General features: G+C 45.3%; 1 protein-coding gene across 5 annotated transcripts in view; it reads right to left on the reverse strand.

The window, feature by feature from the left end:
• Positions 1 to 17288, reverse strand: part of SYNE2 (spectrin repeat containing nuclear envelope protein 2) — a 373624-nt gene that overhangs the window by 132606 nt on the left and 223730 nt on the right. For all 5 annotated transcript variants that reach the window (XM_061612375.1, XM_061612372.1, XM_061612374.1 and 2 more), the window contains 6 exons: positions 15363 to 15491; positions 10286 to 10438; positions 8993 to 9202; positions 6881 to 6982; positions 3973 to 4092; positions 3194 to 3394 (listed from right to left, as the gene is read on the reverse strand). In XM_061612375.1, the coding sequence (XP_061468359.1) occupies positions 3194 to 3394; positions 3973 to 4092; positions 6881 to 6982; positions 8993 to 9202; positions 10286 to 10438; positions 15363 to 15491 (915 nt within the window). The remainder of the gene's footprint in view (positions 1 to 3193; positions 3395 to 3972; positions 4093 to 6880; positions 6983 to 8992; positions 9203 to 10285; positions 10439 to 15362; positions 15492 to 17288) is intronic.

The following is a 17288-nucleotide window of genomic DNA, read 5'->3' on the forward strand; positions in this document are numbered from 1 at the left end:
GTTGAGCAGTGGGAGGAAGTCTGGATGTTTGCAGCAAGTGTTAGGGGTGGAACTGGACCCCGTTGTGCTTTCTCAGTTTTGAAAGGTTAAAAAACAACAACACAGTTTGGTTTGCTGAGGCCAATTACAAGATAAAGTGGGAAGGGACGATCTGGCCACGACTCATTAAAGATAACCTCCATATATATATTGGCAAGTCTCTCATCCACTGATCAGGCAGACTAAACATACCAACTGAGCAAAGATGAGGAATTGCTAGCTTAGCAACACAAGCCCCTTTTCAGGCCCCAGATTTAATTGTTTGGGAACGGAGGAAGCTGCCTTAAATGAAGTCAGACCACTGGCCCATCAAACTCAGTGTTACCTGCCACAGGGATACGGAACATGTGGTCCTCCAGGTGTTATTGGACTCCAATTCTCATCTGCCCCAGCGAGCATGGCCAATGATCAGGGATGATGGGAACTGCAGTCCAACAACACCCGGAGGGCCAGAGGTTCCCTGTCCCTGGTCTACAATGACTGGGGGTGCTTCTCTGGTTTCAGACAGGAGTCTTTCCTTTCGCAGCCCTACCTAAAGACTGAACACAGGACCGTCTGCATACAAAGTAACTGCTCTACCCCTGAGCTACAGGCCTTCCCGCTGTCTGATCAGCGTAGAGAAGCATTTTTATCTTAATGCCTTAAACAAGCAGCATTTCAAGATATAATACGCTTCCCTCTTCTACTCTGTCCACTTGTATCATTTTCTACTTTGAAGAGGGAAAATTGCAGCCTCTTTCATCTGATGGAAACAGAAGTGACTAACTGCTTCTCTTAAGTTAACATTCTAAACAGCTAAGTAGGAATCATTTCATGTTTATGCAATCTTTCTCCTGTGCAGTTTGTAAACATTAATCTTCATTAGCAGGGCTGTATTGTACTTCTGGCAAAGTAATTATAGCTCCGGATGGGTTTCCTGATTATCTATATGGCAAAACCTTCTCCCCCCCCTCCGCAAAATATTGTTGCTCATTTGTGATGAAAATTGTGCTAAAAGCTCTGAGTGGGAAATAAACATATGACACGCTAATCTGTCCCTTGTTTTATTGATCTATGGCAAGTGCTTCATGTACTTATTTCATTTCATAGCTTGCCTTACTTCCAAAAACTCAGGGACTGTGCACACACCATACATTTAAAGCACATCACTTTCCCCAAAGAATCCTGGGAACTGTAGTTTACCCCTCACTGAGCTACAATGGCCATCACCCTTAAACAAACTATAGTTGCCAGGATTCTGTGGGGGAAGTCATGTGCTCTAAATATATAGTGTATATGCAGCCAGGGTGTTGTACATAAGCGAGTCCCAGGCAATCTCCTCTCTAGATACTGACTAGACCTGGCCTGCTTCATTTCAGCAAGGTTGCTGTATTATGTGCTTTCAGACCATACCCTGGGATGGAATAAACATGCACCTCTCCTAGAAAAATATCATATTCTGCTGCTTAATTGTAAGCCATAATTTTACATCCATTCAGTAATACTATGAGAGCTGGTGTAACATAGTGGTTAACAACCTATGAGTCAGGAAGTCCTGTAATCGAATCATGTCTCTGCCTTGGACAAACCAGTCCCCCCATCTGCAACGTTGGAGATAATATTAGTGACTTGGCTTACACGGCTGTTGTATGGATTGCCACCTGACAGTGTGGCCTAGTTAAGAGTTCTTCAGCCTTGAGTCACCAGATGTTGTTGGACTACAATCCCCAACCAATTTAGCCAATGATCATGGATTATGAGAGTTGTAGTCCAACAACATCTGGGGGCTCAAGGTTGAAGAAGGCTGGTGTAGCATCAGATTATGACACTGGGTTGACCTGGATTCAAATCCCCACTTGGCCATGAAGGTAATTGGGTGACCTTGGATCAATCTATATCTCTCAGCCTAACCTACCTCTTAAGGCTATTGTGAGGATAAAATGGGGAGGAGGGACATGGATGTTATCTTGAGTTCCTTGGCAGAATGTTGCATGGCAATGCTCACACGCAGCTTTCCAGGTCTGCAAGAAGATCCATGAACACTGCCATGCAACACAATAGTGGCATTTAGCTATTAGAGGAGCTGGGGTTGGCCACAGATGTGACTCTCTGAGATCCCAGGCACACGTTCCCCTTTTAAACTAGAAATGCCAGGGATGGAACCTGGCATCCCATATGCGCAAAGTCTCTGCTTCACCATGGAACTAATGCCCAGGGGGAATCATTTTAAAGAGGGCTGTTCCCACCCTCTGCCCCATGTCCCAGACCACCTGTGATTACTTCTTTGAGCTACAAGGAAATAACCACAACTGCTCTTAAAATACACTGGGTTTCGCTTGGTTTTGTTTACAGTTCATCCAAGAGCTGGCTTTTGGACCTTGCTGTAAATCTTGTTGTCTCCCCGTTTTGCCCTCCCCCATCACTAAAACCTGAAATGATGCTCCTGATGTAGCCCCTCCCCAAGAAAACCCCAAAGGCTTTTTTGCTGCTTACTGGGCATGACCTATGTTTCTTCCGGTGGCTCTGAAATGGAACCAGAGGATTGCATCCCGTGAAGTTGTTCTGTTTGCACAAGAACTTCTGCCTGCGCAACAGGACTTCCTCTTCCTGCACCCTATACCCCAATCCGTTCCAGAGGGCTGGGGAAAGCCCAGAACGGATTGGAAGGCGTGGGGAGAGGAGAGAGAGATGTTCCACTGCACAGGTAGAAGTTCTTGTGTTAATGGGATGACTGTTGAACGTAACTCATATGGACGCCATTTGCACATCATGGAGTATAGAGGAGAATCAGCAATCTTTGCACATTTGGGTTTGAACTGTGCTCATTCCCCGTTTCGAAAACATGCCCAACGCTTTGCTTCAAGCTCTGCAGATTTTTGTTTGTTATTAACCATAAGCAGTGATCAAAGTTAATCAGTGCCATCCTGAAGGGGAGAGGGGAACAGAGGAAGCTGCCTTATATTGAGTCAGACCATTGGTCCATTTTGCTCAATATTGTCTACACTGACTGGCAGCAGCTCTCCAGGGCTTCAGGCAGGGAGTCTCTCCCAGCCCTACGTGGAGATACCAGGGACTGAACCTGGGACCGTCTACATGCAAAGCAGGTGCTCCACCACTGAGCTACAGCCCTTCCAAAAAATACAGCTCTAAAGTTATTTGAGCAGAAATCCAGTACCTTGTGATTTTGTAGATGAAACTGTAAATTAGGTCGGCTGATAGTTTTTAGCTTTGACACGTGAGCAACTTTCTCTCGCCCAAGATCTACGAGCTCAGCTAGCCCCTGTAACAAAGCTTCATATTGTTGCTCGTTAATAAATGGAGAGGTTAGCTCCCGCTGTTTGGCTCGTAGGATCTCCCAGAGGTCATCCAGCACATCCTAAAAACGAAATAAATCCTAATTCATGTTTCTTTCACTTTTTTTGCATTGACAAGACTTGACCAGCAATCAAGAGCCCAGTATATGTAATTATATATTTACTAAGGGTCAATAATCTTTTGTTAGCCCGGTTGATCAAGCCAAAATTTGTCATCACCACCCCCAAGCCTGCGCCCTCCCTGGACAAGCACCCCTGATCTTCATAGGAACAGATATTCCCATCCCTATTGGTATTCTCACCCAGACCCCATTGAACTCGCTGGTGTAGATCTACAGTCACCAGTTGCTGGATCAGGGCCAGGCTGTTTATAAACTTTCTTGTTTTGTTTGCATTTTGGGGCTTGCATCCAGGACATTTTGGAACATCTTATGTTCTAAGACAATTATTTTTCAGGTAATTGCATTTGATCACATTCATTTTTAGGAACTGTCTTTTCTGACCTTCCCCCTTGGTTGGTTGACTGATTGATTGATTAATTAATTATTGCATTCTCTAAATGTTGGGAATGGGTTATTTAATGTTGTCCACCCCCACAGATGTTGCACTATAAGGCATACTATTTATTCAACATCTTTACCTCTAGTTTATACACTTCATGGATTAGGGCAACGGGCAAATTAAGTTTTTCTCCATGGTCTCTTAGTTTAGCTGTCTGCATCTCAAAGTTTTGCAGCTCCAACTCATAGGTGTCCATTTTCTGAATGAAAGATGAAAAGATTGGAGTTTAAGGCAAGCGTCATTAGCAGCAGTTATATTTCTAGCCAGCTGAAGGACCCAACAGTGTTTATAAACCTCATGAATTATATCTGCCAACCAAGGAAATGAAACTGTAGCCCAATAAGCAAGAAAGAAAGAAAAAAAGGGAGGGGTGAACAAACAGAAAAATATACAAGAAAAATTATATGCACCAAATCAAACTGGCATCACCGGAGCAGGGTTTTGTCTATAAAAAGGAATAACCTATTAGTAATTCACTAGTGGTCCCTGCAACAAAATGTTGCAACGTGGAGTGTTTCTGATCAGTGTTCCAAGAAATGCCCTCTTCTTGCATACTCCATTCCATTTCCCCTTCTCCCTCCACAATTAGTATTCTGTAGCTGCTGAGAATGTTCATTCTTCATTGGGGTATTTTGGAGGTGGTTGCCTCCTTAGTTTCCCTTCCCCAAGCTTTTCTAGTACTTCTGCAAACCTTGAGGATCCCCTGAGCATGCCAGTTCCTTCCCTCCTTGTTTCTAAAGCTTTTTTGTGCTTATGAAAGCCTTGGAGTTCCTGTGGGCCCGCTGACACTGCTCCCTGTTGCTTCTTGCTTACAGGTTTTGGCTTCAATCTTGTCAGCACTCACCACTCAAGTTCACTATTAGGAGCAATGCTTATGTGATATAGCACAGAAAGGCACCTTCTGTTAATACTTTTTGCTGGGAAAGGATCCATCTACTGCGCCTTTATCACAAGTCCAAGTAATTTATTATCTTTAGAGAAATTTGGGGCCAGATTTCTACATTACACTATAATGATTATTGTAAAGCAGCCATATATTTGGATCCTTTATAAAATGGAATACAATTTACCAAAAATAAATAAATAAATAACTGTAGGTAGGTAGATAGATAGATAGATAGATATTAACGTTCTGCCAAGAGTCCCATGGCTGTTTGTTCTGTTTTATTGTTATGTGCCTTCAAGATGATTACAACTTATGGCGACCGTATGAATCAGCGACTTCCAATAGTATCTGTCATGAACCACCCTGTTCAGATCTTGTAAGTTCAGGTCTGTAGCTTCCTTGATGGAATCAATCCATCTCTTGTTTGGTTTTCCTCTTTTTCTGCTCCCTTCTGTTTTCCCCAGCATTATTCTCTTTTCTAGCGAATCATGTCTTCTCATGATGTATCCAAAGTATGATAACCTCAGTTTCATCATTTTAGCTTCTAGTGATAGTTCTGGTTTAATTTGCTCTAACACCCAATTGTTTGTCTTTTTCGCGGTCCAAGGTATGAGCAAAGCTCTCATCGAACACCAGATTTGAAATGACTTGATTTTTCTCTTATCTGCTTTTTTCACTGTCCAACTTTCACATCCATACATAGAGATCGGGAATACCATGGTCTGAATGATCCTGACTTTAGTGTTCAGTGAGACATCTTTGCATTTGAAGACCTTTTCTAGTTCTCTCACAGCTGCCCTCCCCAGTCCTAGGCTTCTTCTGATTTCTTGACTAGGGTCTCCATTTTGGTTAAGGACTGTGCCGAGGTATTGATAATCCTTGACAAGTTCAATGTCCTCATTGTCAACTTTAAAGTTACAGAAATCTTCTGTTGTCATTTCTTTAGTCTTTTTGATGTTCAGCTACAGTCCTGCTTTTGCGCTTTCCTCTTTAACTTTCATCAGCATTCGTTTCAAATCATTACTGGTTTCTGCTAGTAGTATGGTATCGTCTGCATATCTTAAATTATTGATATTTCTCCCTCCAATTTCCATACCCTGTGGAATTCCCTACCCTTAAATATTAGACAGGCACCATCTCTGTTACCTTCCTCTTTCAACAAGCCTTTTAAGTTGAGACCTTAGCCCAATCTGTGCCTGCGTTGGAATTGCTTTTTAATATGTTTTTTAAACCTTTTTAAAAAAACAGTATGTTTTTAACCTTTTTTTAAAGATGTCTTCAAAGCTTTTTTAAAATGTTTTTAAAGATGTTTTGTTTTAATGTATTTTAAAGTCTGTTTTTATGATGTTTTAAAGTGTTCTTAGTGCTTTTGTTTGCTGCCCTGGGCTCCTGCTGGGAGGAAGGGTAGGATATAAATCAAATAATAAGCAAGCAAGCAAGCAAGCTAGCTAGCTAGCTAGCTACACCACAGGCTCTGCCAGCCAAACATGGTATTATACAGATATGCAATTCTTTTGTTAGATCAGCCTTTCCCAACCAGTGTGCCTCCAGATGTTGTTGGACCACAACTCCCATCTTCCTGACCATTGGCAATGCTGGCTGAGGCTGATGGGAGTTGTGGTGCAACAACATCTGGAGGCACACTGGTTGGGAAAGGCTGTTAGATGAAGATCCTAGGATTACCACAGATGGCTCAAGAGCAGATTCTCAGAGTTATCCCAGAGATAGGACAGTCTTAATAAGAATGCATAAGGAGCCCTGCTGGATCAGGCCAAAGGTCTCTCTAGCTCAACATCCTGTCCTTAAGAGTGGCCAACCAGATGCTTCTAGGAAGCCCAAAAGCATCACATGAAGATGACAGCCCAACCACGTTTTATATCCACCCCACCCCCACCCCCACCTACACAGAAATATTCAGAAACTGGTCTGAATACAAAGCCTTTTGGAAGCATGGTCATCAGTGCAGCATTAAGCTCAGGGGGGAAACAAAATTGTTGCTCCAGTTTTGGAAAACAAAGCTACAAAAAAGAGAAATTAGGTAAAAATTGTTGAGTGCTGGGCAACTGATGGCGCCTCATCTTCCTATGTCTCATTTAATTACCTGGAGCTGCTTGGAGATACTGTGTTCGCTCAATTCACTGAAGGACTGTTGCAGTGACGATCTTTTCTCAATCAACCTATCATACAATCGCCTGATTTCATCCTGTGACAGGGACAAGCGAAAAACCAAAGTGAATGTTCAGAGGGACATTATACAGAATGAAGGGACAATTAAACTGCAATTCAACTGGACTATTTAATCAGCATCATTCTTATGTACACAACATATGTTTTGAGAGAGTGAGAGAGTGTCCTGGAATTACTTGTTCTTGCAATAAAATAAAATAAAAGTAAAATGAGGCCCACATTTGTAATCACCAACTAATTTAAGTTAGGCATGGGCCCATTACTGAAGTCAAGGATTAAATCATCGCCATAGGAGATATGATTTGGCTCAGATGTAATGAAGGAGATTCTCAAACACAGGGCTGATCCAGACACATTTCTCTGTGAACAGGGTCTCTCTCTTTGTCTGTGTATATATTATATATACACAGAGAGAGAGAGAGGCGTACGGCCATACTACCCTGAACACGCCACATCTCGGAAGCTAAGAGGGTCAGGCCTGGTTAGTAGTTGGATGGGCGGCCGCCTGGGAATACCGGGTGCCGTAGGCTTAGAGGAAGGCAATAGTAAACCACCTCTGAATACCTCTTACCATGAAAACCCTGTCAATATATCCAAAAAAGATTCATAGGCTCGCCATAATTGACTTGAAGGCATATAACAACCAAGAGAAAAAAAATTGTATTTTCCTGATCTATCTACCAGACATATCTGTCCTGTCTCTATGCCTGCTGGACGTCCACATAAGAGAGTCATGTTCATGTAAGTAAGGCCTATATCCATGAAGCCTAATATAAGTACACCTGAATGTCCCAGGCTATAATCTGAAGGAACACGAGGCCACCACCTAGCTGAAGCTAAGCAGGGTTGGGTCTGGGCAGTGCCTGGATGGGAGACAGCCTGGGAACATGTATGCCGTCTTGGGTTCCATGATGAAAGAGAGGCGGGGTATAAATGTAATAAATAAATAATTACAGGATGGCCGTGATTTCCCCAAAAGCTCCAAAATGTTAAAATTTGAACATACATAAAATGAGTTGATGTGACATCATTTTTAATTATTATTATTATGATGTGATGTACAAAATATAATATACACCATTAAAAACAGTTAAAAAAACCATGACATTTAAAAACCAAAATACAAATTGGACACCCATGGTAGAGATCTATTAATCCAGCTGGAAAGGCTTTACAGGACAGAAATGTATCCAGTTATTTCCAGAAAGTGTATGGTAGCAGGTGCCTGTCAAACCTCAACAGGTATGCTATTCCACAGAACAACGGCAACCACACTTGAAGTTGAGCCCCAGCTCTCTCACAAGGCCCCGGGAGGGGGAAGGCATGAGTTTCAGGTTCCCCAGCAGTCAGAAGGCGCAGAGGATCCAACAGTTGTTGAGTCTCCTCAAGACCGTGGGGAAGGGCGTGGGTTTATCTTCGTGCCAATTCCCATGGACAGCGCTGCCTCCGAAGAGGACAGCGCACAGCCCCCAGACGTGCCAGAAAAGCAGTTCGGCGATGTTTCGGAGCGTGCGTTGACTCCCCCTTTACCAAGCGGCACTCGGGATGCTTCAAACGCATCGCCGCCCCCTGACCTCGAGCCTGTTGCTAAGGAGCCGGTTCTTTCGGATGAGCCGTTGGAAGCACGCCCCCCTTCACCCCGCTCTCGATGCCGAGAAATGGACAGGGCAGAGGCAGGGCTTGCGAAGGAGTCAGAGATTACGATCCCAGGCTTTTCCTACTTAAGACTGCAGCTCTCAGGTTTGGGTGCTGAGTCAACTTACTCCATACGCTGCAGAGCATGCATACAGTTTAGTTAGGGAATTGTAGTGAGTTAGCACAGGAACTTCTATGAAGCGAACTGCCTTTGATGTATCCATTACTTTAATAAAACAAGAATTGCATTCACCTTCGTCTCTGACTTGCGGCTCTCGCCCTGAGCAGGACATTTTAACAGGGAAAATGCAAAAAAGTGGCACGTGGCTCTCTTGTGAGAGGCGGCACAAATGGACACCCAAAAATGAAATGAAATACAGTTCAGCGGTACCTGATAATTACTGTAATGGTCCAACTCAGATTTCATAGACTTGCTCCTTGAAGCAGCAGCTGCTTGTGTCAACTGCAGCCATGCCTGCAAGTTGCAAAAACACTGGGAGAACTTATCAGGGTTACCACCAGCAGCGGCAATGGACCTCAGAAGGTCATCCTTTTTCTTGCCAATATCTGCATGAAGGTTTTGGAGCTCTGCAGAGAGAGTCTGAAATGAGATTCAAAAAGAAAGTGAAAGAGGCCAGTAGCTGCAGTTTTGCTAAAGGCATGATAGGAATTCACAAAGTTCTTATAAGTCTCATAAGCAGGGCCGGTTCCAGGAATGCCGGGGCCCTTGGGCATCAGCTTGCCCTGGGCCCCGGCATGTGCCCTTAACGAAGATGGTGGCTGCGGTTTCCCTAAGGGGATGAAGCCTCTGCCACCATTTTTGTTGATGGCAGGCATGCGTGCTACGCGCGCGCATCTCTGCCATCAACTAAGATGGAGGCAGGGGCTTCAGTACCTTAGGGAAACCGCGGCCGCCATCTTCGTTAAGGGCAACGGTAAAAGACAGCAGACAGGTAAGTGGGGAGACGTGGGGGGATGTGGATCACAGAAGGGGAGCGGAGGGGCGGCTGAGGGGCCCCCTGTAGCTCCAGGGGCCGTCGGGCCAGTGCCCAACCTGGCCGCCCTTTAGAACTGGCCCTGCTCATAAAAATACAACTATCCTCCACTTTTTGGCCATTGGATGGGAGTTATAGTGCAAAGCACGAGGTTGGTGAAGGCTGCTTTATAACTTTTTAAAACTGGCCCAACCAGTGGGTAGAGTGGTAAGGCGTAGTGTGAATAATTTGTATGTGTGTGCCAGCAGAGCAGAATGCTGCATAAATCAAGCAAATTTCAGTAATTCCTTTTACTCTGATTAACTTGTTTTGCAGTTTCCACTATTTTGCATAAATCATTCTGCTATTGCCAACTACAGAGAAGATGAAGGAGCTATATGGGACACTGACCCTGTTATCCTGCAGATAGCCTATCCAGCACCTTCCAAGATTATGTGGCGTTCTCCAGATTTTCAAGCATACCTTTACAGTCTTAAGGGCTTTGAGGCTTGCTTTTCTTTCTTTTTTTAAAAAAAATGAAAGCCAGCATTTTCAGGAAGCTGAACGATGCGCTTTTTCTGTGTTTATGCAGAACTGTAGAGCATATACAGCTTTGCACTTGATGAAGCCATAGATCACAGCCTTTGCCAACCTGGTGCCCTCCAGATGTTTGGGACTCCATCAGCCCAGACATTCCCTTCTGTGCTTACCTCATAAAGCATCTGTTGCCCGGGAGCTTCTTCACTGGTGAGCACGCAGGTGTTTAACATCTGCTCCATGTTGTTCAGGCAGCGGCTGATTGCCAAAAACAGCTCAAAGAGTTTCTGATCCAAGTTTAAGGAAACTTCTCCAGCCACATTTTCCTGGAAGGTGAGGAGATGCAGTGTTTCAGTTCCATCTGAACGCCTTGCGAGTTATATGGAAGTATTGTATGAACCAGTGAAAACATTCATGCTGGAAGCATTTGCTACATAGAATCATAGAAGTGTAGAGTTGCAAGGGGCCTATAAGGCCATCCAGCCCACCCCCCCTGCTCAATGCAGGAATCCAGTGCATCTCATACTTAGTTGCTGTGCAGTGACTACAGGGCTGGGTCTTGATTCTTAACATTTGTTAGGAATACAGGGACCGACTCAGATCATTCCGCTAAGGCAGTGTCATGGCCCCGTCAGAGGACTCCTCAGATGAGGACGACTCGGGAGCAACAGCAGCAGACCCAGGAGCAGCAGGAGACACGGAGGAGCCTCCTGAGAATCCAGCTCCTTCTGCCCCTCAGCTGCAGAGCACCCCAGGGACAGCAGAGGCCCTGCAGCCAGACACAGACAGTGAACAGGATACTCCCCCCTCACCTGCAGAACGTAGACAGCAGAAGGTCAGGCAGAAGAGAGGCAGGCCTGTCTCCTTAAGGCCCAAACGCTGAGGGCTCACACCTGCTGTCCATCCTGCTCTTTATAAGGCACACCTTGGCTGCAGCTTGTTGCTGACTGCAACGTCAGGCGTGGCTTTGTGTAGACCTAGTTTTCCTGCAGCATCTCTTTGACTGACCTCCTTGGCAATTGATCCCGGACCTCTACTGACCTCGCTTCTGGACTTCTGACTCGGCAAGTACGCTTCGGATAGGCCTGGCAGATTTACAACCCGACTGCTGGCTAAGGACTTTCCTTCCCTGCCAAAGACCCAGGAATTTCCAGCCCCCCCTGACACTGCTGATGCAGTGTAGAGCTGACAGGCACTTCCCTTAAAAATAACAATAAGATTCTGAAGAAAGGGCTGATTTAAATAGAAACACATGAAGCTGCTTTATACTGAGCCAGACCATCTAGCTCAGCAGAGTCTACAATGGCAGAAGCTCTTGCTCTCTAAAATTTCAGGCAGGAGTCTCTCCCCACCCTAACTGCGAGATGCCAGACCTGCTATGTGCAAGGCAGATGCTCTACCACTGATCTACGTCCCTTCCCCCTATGGTCTTACACAAGTGCACGCTTTGTTAGGAACACAGGAGGCTACCTTATACCAAGGTAGCCCATTTAGCTCAGTATTGTCAGCAGTGAGAAGCAGCAGCTCTATATGGTTTCAGGCAGGGAGCCTCTCCCAGCTCCCCCAGGAGATGCTATGGCCCTTATCCCCTTACCTTCTAGGAAAATCATGGACTGCTCTCTGATTGCTGCCCAGGACAGTTGTAAAGAAGAAGTAGTGCAAAAGTGGCAGACTAATAATTAATTGTTTTAATTTTTTTTAATTGTGTTTTTAAATTGTTTTTTGTGTTTTTAAATTTGTATATTTGTTTTTAATGTTTTAATTGCTGTAAACCACCCAGAGAGCTTCGGCTATGGGATGGTATAGAAATGAAATGAATAAATAAAAGTTTACAGCAAGAGATGGGTTGATTCCATAAAGGAAGCCACAGACCTGAACTTACAAGATCTGAACAGGGTGGTTCATGACAGATGCTCTTGGAGGGCACTGATTCATAGGGTCGCCATTAGTCGTAGTCGACTTGGAGGCACATAACAACAATAGTTTATAGACTCAAAGCAAGCTGTAAAGGACCAACAAGGGCTGGGGAGAGAGGAGTTTTCATTATCCCTCAGCACAACTCCTGGGACTGCCTTTTTTTTTTTAAGATCCCATTATGTATTAATTTTCTCTCATTGCCATGTATCTTGGAGGCCTGTTGTTAGGCAGAAAAGAGGGATAGGGATATTTTAAATGAACAGAGTTAGATAAAATTATCATGTATAAAAACAAAACAGCATCAAAAGGGTCTGAGTGAAACAAATCATGTTTTTGAATGTTGTATTTCTATAACGCTTTACTGCATAATCCTATACATTCCTGCTCAGAAGTCTGTGCAATTCGGTTCAATGGGGGTTACTCCCAGGTAAGCGGATATAGGATTGCACCTTTAATAATGTTTCATTATTCTTTTATTGTAAATATAATTAGGCTCGCAAAACAGAGTATCCTTTTTGTGGGGGAGTCTTCTCCTTTTACTGGTATTTTGAGGCATATGTTCCTTCACTTGAATGTACTGTCTGTGTGCAGTTTCTGCTTCACTAAATAAATAAAACTGTGTCCTGGACAATCTGGTCTCAGGATATGGTCTGAAGGCGCAGGAGGTCACCACCCTGCTGAAGCTAAGCAGGTCTGGGAAACCACTTGGGCACTGCAGGTACACCGTCTTGATTTCCATGATGGTGAGACATAAATTTAAGTAAATAAATAAAATTCTTAATCCTGTTAAGGTGTTGTTCTTGGCTTGTCACAGCATATGATGGGACACAGGGGAGGGGGCTGCAAAAAATTTAATTCAAGGCATCAAAGCACCTTGGGCCAGTCCTAAATGTAAATGTACTGGCTTCAAGTCGATTCCGACTTATGGCGACCCTATGAATAGGGTTTTCATGAGGCTGAGAGGCAGTGACTGGCCCAAGGTCACCCAGTGAGCTTCATGGCTATGTGGGGATTCGAACCCTGGTCTTCCAGGTCGTAGTCCAACACCTTAACCACTATGCCACTAGTAAAATATTATTAAAAGCACTAAGATTATTAATACTTGCAAGACCCTCCTAAAACAGGAACGTTTGGCCAGTGCATAATCAAGCAGTAACAGCTACTGCTGCAGAGGTCTTATTAGCTACATGCCAACTTGCGCAAAGCATGAAGACCAGAGGCAAAGCCTCTCCTCCCTCTTGGCTCATGTGGTGGGACAGAGCTGCCCTCCCGACCCTGGCATCGCTGTGGCTTGCCAGGATGAGACTGGGGTGGGATAGACTGGGGTGGTGAGGTCACGGCTGCATGGGCGCACAAATGGGAGTGCCAATTGGGTCCAGTGGTGCACTCACTCATCTCCAGCTTCATTGCCTCCCTGCCCCACCCTGAGTCCTGTCCAGGTAAGCTGCAGTGACACCCGTGTTGGGAGGGCATCTCTGTCCCATCACATGGGCCGCTACAGCTCTTGGCTTCTAAAATATTCTTTCCAGGACCGGAAAGATCACTGCAGAGCTCCTACAGTTGTTTCTCCCATAGGAACATAAGAGACTGCTAGATCAGGCCAGTGGTCCATCTAGTCCAGCCTTTCCCAACTAGTGGGCCACCAGATGTTGTTGGATCACAATTCCCATCTTTCCTGACCAATGCTGGCTGAGGCTGATGGAAGTTGTGGTCCAACAACATCTGGTGGCCCACTAGTTGGGAAAGGCTGGACTAGTCCAACACCCTGTTCTCACAGTGGCCAACCAGATGCCCATGGGAAGCCCAGAAGCAGGACATGAGTGCAAGAGCACTCTCCCCTCCTGCAGTTTCCAGCAGCTGGTATTCAGGCACATGCTGCCTCCGACCATGACAGCTTTATCTTCCATGTATGTGCCTAATCCTCTTCTAAAGCCATCCAAGTTGGTGACCGTCACTTCCTCCTGTAACGGGAGCGAATTCCATAGTATGTGCCGAGTGAAGAAGTTCTTTTGTCTGTCCTGAACCTTCCAACATTCAGCTTCATTGGACATCCATGAATTCTTGAGTTCTCTGGGCATCTAAAATGTTATTTCCTGGACCAGAAAGATCACTGCAGAGCTCCTACATTTTCTTCTCCCAGACCTTGGAAGAGTTTTTGAGCAGAGTGAAGATAGACCAGCAGCACAAGTAAACAGACGCTCTTGGGAATTCACTCAGCAGTATAAAAGAGCATCACAATAGGAAGCTGCCTTCTACTGAGTCACACCCATTGGTACATTTAATTCAGTATTGCCTACACTGACTGGCAGCAGCTCCCCAGGATTTCAGACAAGAGTTTTTCCTAGCTCTACCTTGAGGTGCTGGGGACTGAACCAAGGGCCTTTTGCATGCAAAGCAGATACTGCACTACTGAGCTACGTCCCTTCCAGTGGAAACTGGTGGCTCCAATGTCAGTGGGGCAGTGAATCCGCTCCAGGTTTTAGTCTGAACTTTCAAGGAGCCATCTAAGGTGCTGAAGGCCACCAGCCTCCACTGGTCCCTTCTCTGCTATTTCATAGGAATGAATAAATGGCTGCCTGAAAAGAGGTGATAGTCCCTCTACGGTAGACCAAGTTGTGACCTGGAAAACCGAGTGAACTCCAGGGAACAGCCAGGTGCTATGAGCCACTAGGTGGTCGACAGCTTCATGGTTTTTGCAAACTCACGCAGACAGCAAAAAGAAGTTCTACAAAATCTGTGGTGGACTGTGTTTGTATGGCAGGTTGCATTTGGGGCTGATCTATGATGGGGCGGCGGACAGTAGGAGATACAAGAGTATTATTTACTGGAAACCTTCAACAAAATTACTGTCTTATTATTTCAAAGCACATCAGTATGTGAAATACAGCTCCCATCCTTAACTTTGCTTCTTGATGTTGCCGCCCCTTTAAGATCCCCCTCACATTACTGGAAGAATACCCCTTCCAGGGAACTAAAGTCTCTTCCAACGACCCTGTCCTCAGGCCAGACTAGATGCAACACCATTCATGCAATTAGCAATCGCATTATTGCCTTTTAAAAAGTAAACTGAAGGCACGGGAGGCTAGATTAGGACCCTGGCATGTGGGCTACAGGAGCTTTAACCCTTCCTCCCACCCTATGGCCCCTGAAATGGGTTCTCCCCTTTACGCCTGCTCTTTTGGATTGGGGAAAAAAAGGTCCCATTTGCTCCAGATTGATTGCACTCTCCACCCCGCCTTCCCCATGCAAACAGATACTCTGCTCTGCCAAGACTGGATCTTGTCCACCAACCACGCTGGCAATTTATGTAACTCAGAAAAATGCATTTAGTACCTGTATCTGAACAGACGCTTCTTGGCTCAGATCGCCAAGCTGTGCAGTGTACGTTTTCAGCTCCTCGACGGTTGGAGTTATCACACTCGGTGCGGCACCCTTGGGTAGAATATTTATTTTGGTCGAGATCTAACATTTGGAAAAGCAAAACGTGTTTAGACAAATGCTCCAGATTAAACTCATGGCGATACACAATGTTCTAACAGCAGCAGTAGCTGCTACCGCAGCTAGCAACAATATAAAGCAATCATTATTGTGGACTGGACATGGAGGGGTCCATTCTTAGCAGCTGGCTTGAAATCTGTGAACAACAAGAGTCTGGCATCTGCTGCATCCACACAAAAAAATCCCACATTGATCCATGCCAATGGACAAGCGTACATATGGCTGCAGCTCTGTCAACGTGGGCTCCAGTTTTTCAAGGCAACAGGCCTCCTTTACAAAGCACCCCTCAAGCACTTGGTTGCTTGGCAACCAGTGCATTACTCCATATCTGTAAACTGGGGAGGCAAACCCATGGTCCATATCCAGATCCCCAAGCCCCCCCATTTTTCCCCATTAAAAAAAAAATCAAACATTCACACACACACTACTGACTGCTCCTATGGGTCCAGGTCCCCTGCTGTGATACAGAGATGCCAAAAGTGGCTCACCAAGTCCTCCCTCACAATTTGTCTATTTTTTTTTAAAAGTAAGGTACATTAATCCCTCCCCTGATTGCTTCCATAGGTATGCCAAAAGATTCCTTGTGGCCTCTCAAAGCTCCCCAAAATTTGCCATTTTAAAAAAAGACCACACCCACTTTAACACTTTGGTCCCTGGAGGGTTGAACATGGCCCAATGTGGTTCTCAACTCCAAAAAAGGTTAGCCACCCCTGCTGCAAGTGGTTGGGTAGCATATGTTGAGGGTGCTGCTGTGCAATCACAATTTATTTCCCTCCCTCACATCAGAATCGGCCACAATGTCTAATGGGAGCCAAACAGAGTAGCAAGACACCATGCTGGGCAACCACTACAAAGCACCCCTCTGAACCCCATAGTAATACTTGCATTTTTAACAGTACAGCTTGTTTCAAAATACCTCTCAAAAATCTACATGAACTAACTTGCTCAGTAAAACTAACTAGCAAAATTAGAACTCAGTAAAGTTTCCAGACTGGCCAAGAGGGAATGCAGGTTCTCAAAAGCTGGGGGAAGGCACAACGCTCTTCTTGAGAAAGCAACATGTATGGACAGCTGTCTTTGCTGAATTATATCAGATAATGACAGCTTGGCATAGGCTATATCAGGGGTGGCCAATGTGGTCCCATCCACATGCTGCTGGAGTACATCTCCTGTCACCCCTGACCATTGGCTATGCTGGTTGGAGCTGATGGGAGAGCCGGGAGCCTCACAGTATCTGGAGGACGCCTCACTGGCTACGCTTGGCCTAGAGCTTAAGAGCAGGAGCCAAGGAGAGCAATGTTCAAATCTCAGCTAACACAGGATCTCTCTGAGTTGGGGAACGGAGGACTCGGTCCTGCTTGACCAATGCATTCCCCACAGGGAATGTGCTCCATTCCCCCCACCCCACCCAGAAGGTCAACTTTGACAGATGGGCTGTGCCAGGGAGGTCCCAACCATCTGATGTCATCATGGTGTCAGATGATTGACAGGTGGGTGATACTATCTAGAGACGTAAAGACCCGGGGTGGGGGAGAAACCAGAAAAATTTGAGAAAAAAAAGTTCTCATTTCATTTTTTTCACAAAAAACAAAACAAAACAAGGTGGGGGAGAAATGGAACCCCCCTTTTTTCCTGGGCCTCCACATCTGTAGTCCTGTCCATCTGTCCAAGTTGACTTGTGGGGGTGGGGGAGATAAAGTTCTGGCCCATCAGGCCAAAAAAGGTTCCCCACCCCGATGTAGATGATGGAAGAAATATTTT

The sequence above is a fragment of the Rhineura floridana genome, chromosome 2 (assembly GCF_030035675.1).
Source record: "Rhineura floridana isolate rRhiFlo1 chromosome 2, rRhiFlo1.hap2, whole genome shotgun sequence".
NCBI classification, from domain to species: domain Eukaryota; kingdom Metazoa; phylum Chordata; class Lepidosauria; order Squamata; family Rhineuridae; genus Rhineura; species Rhineura floridana.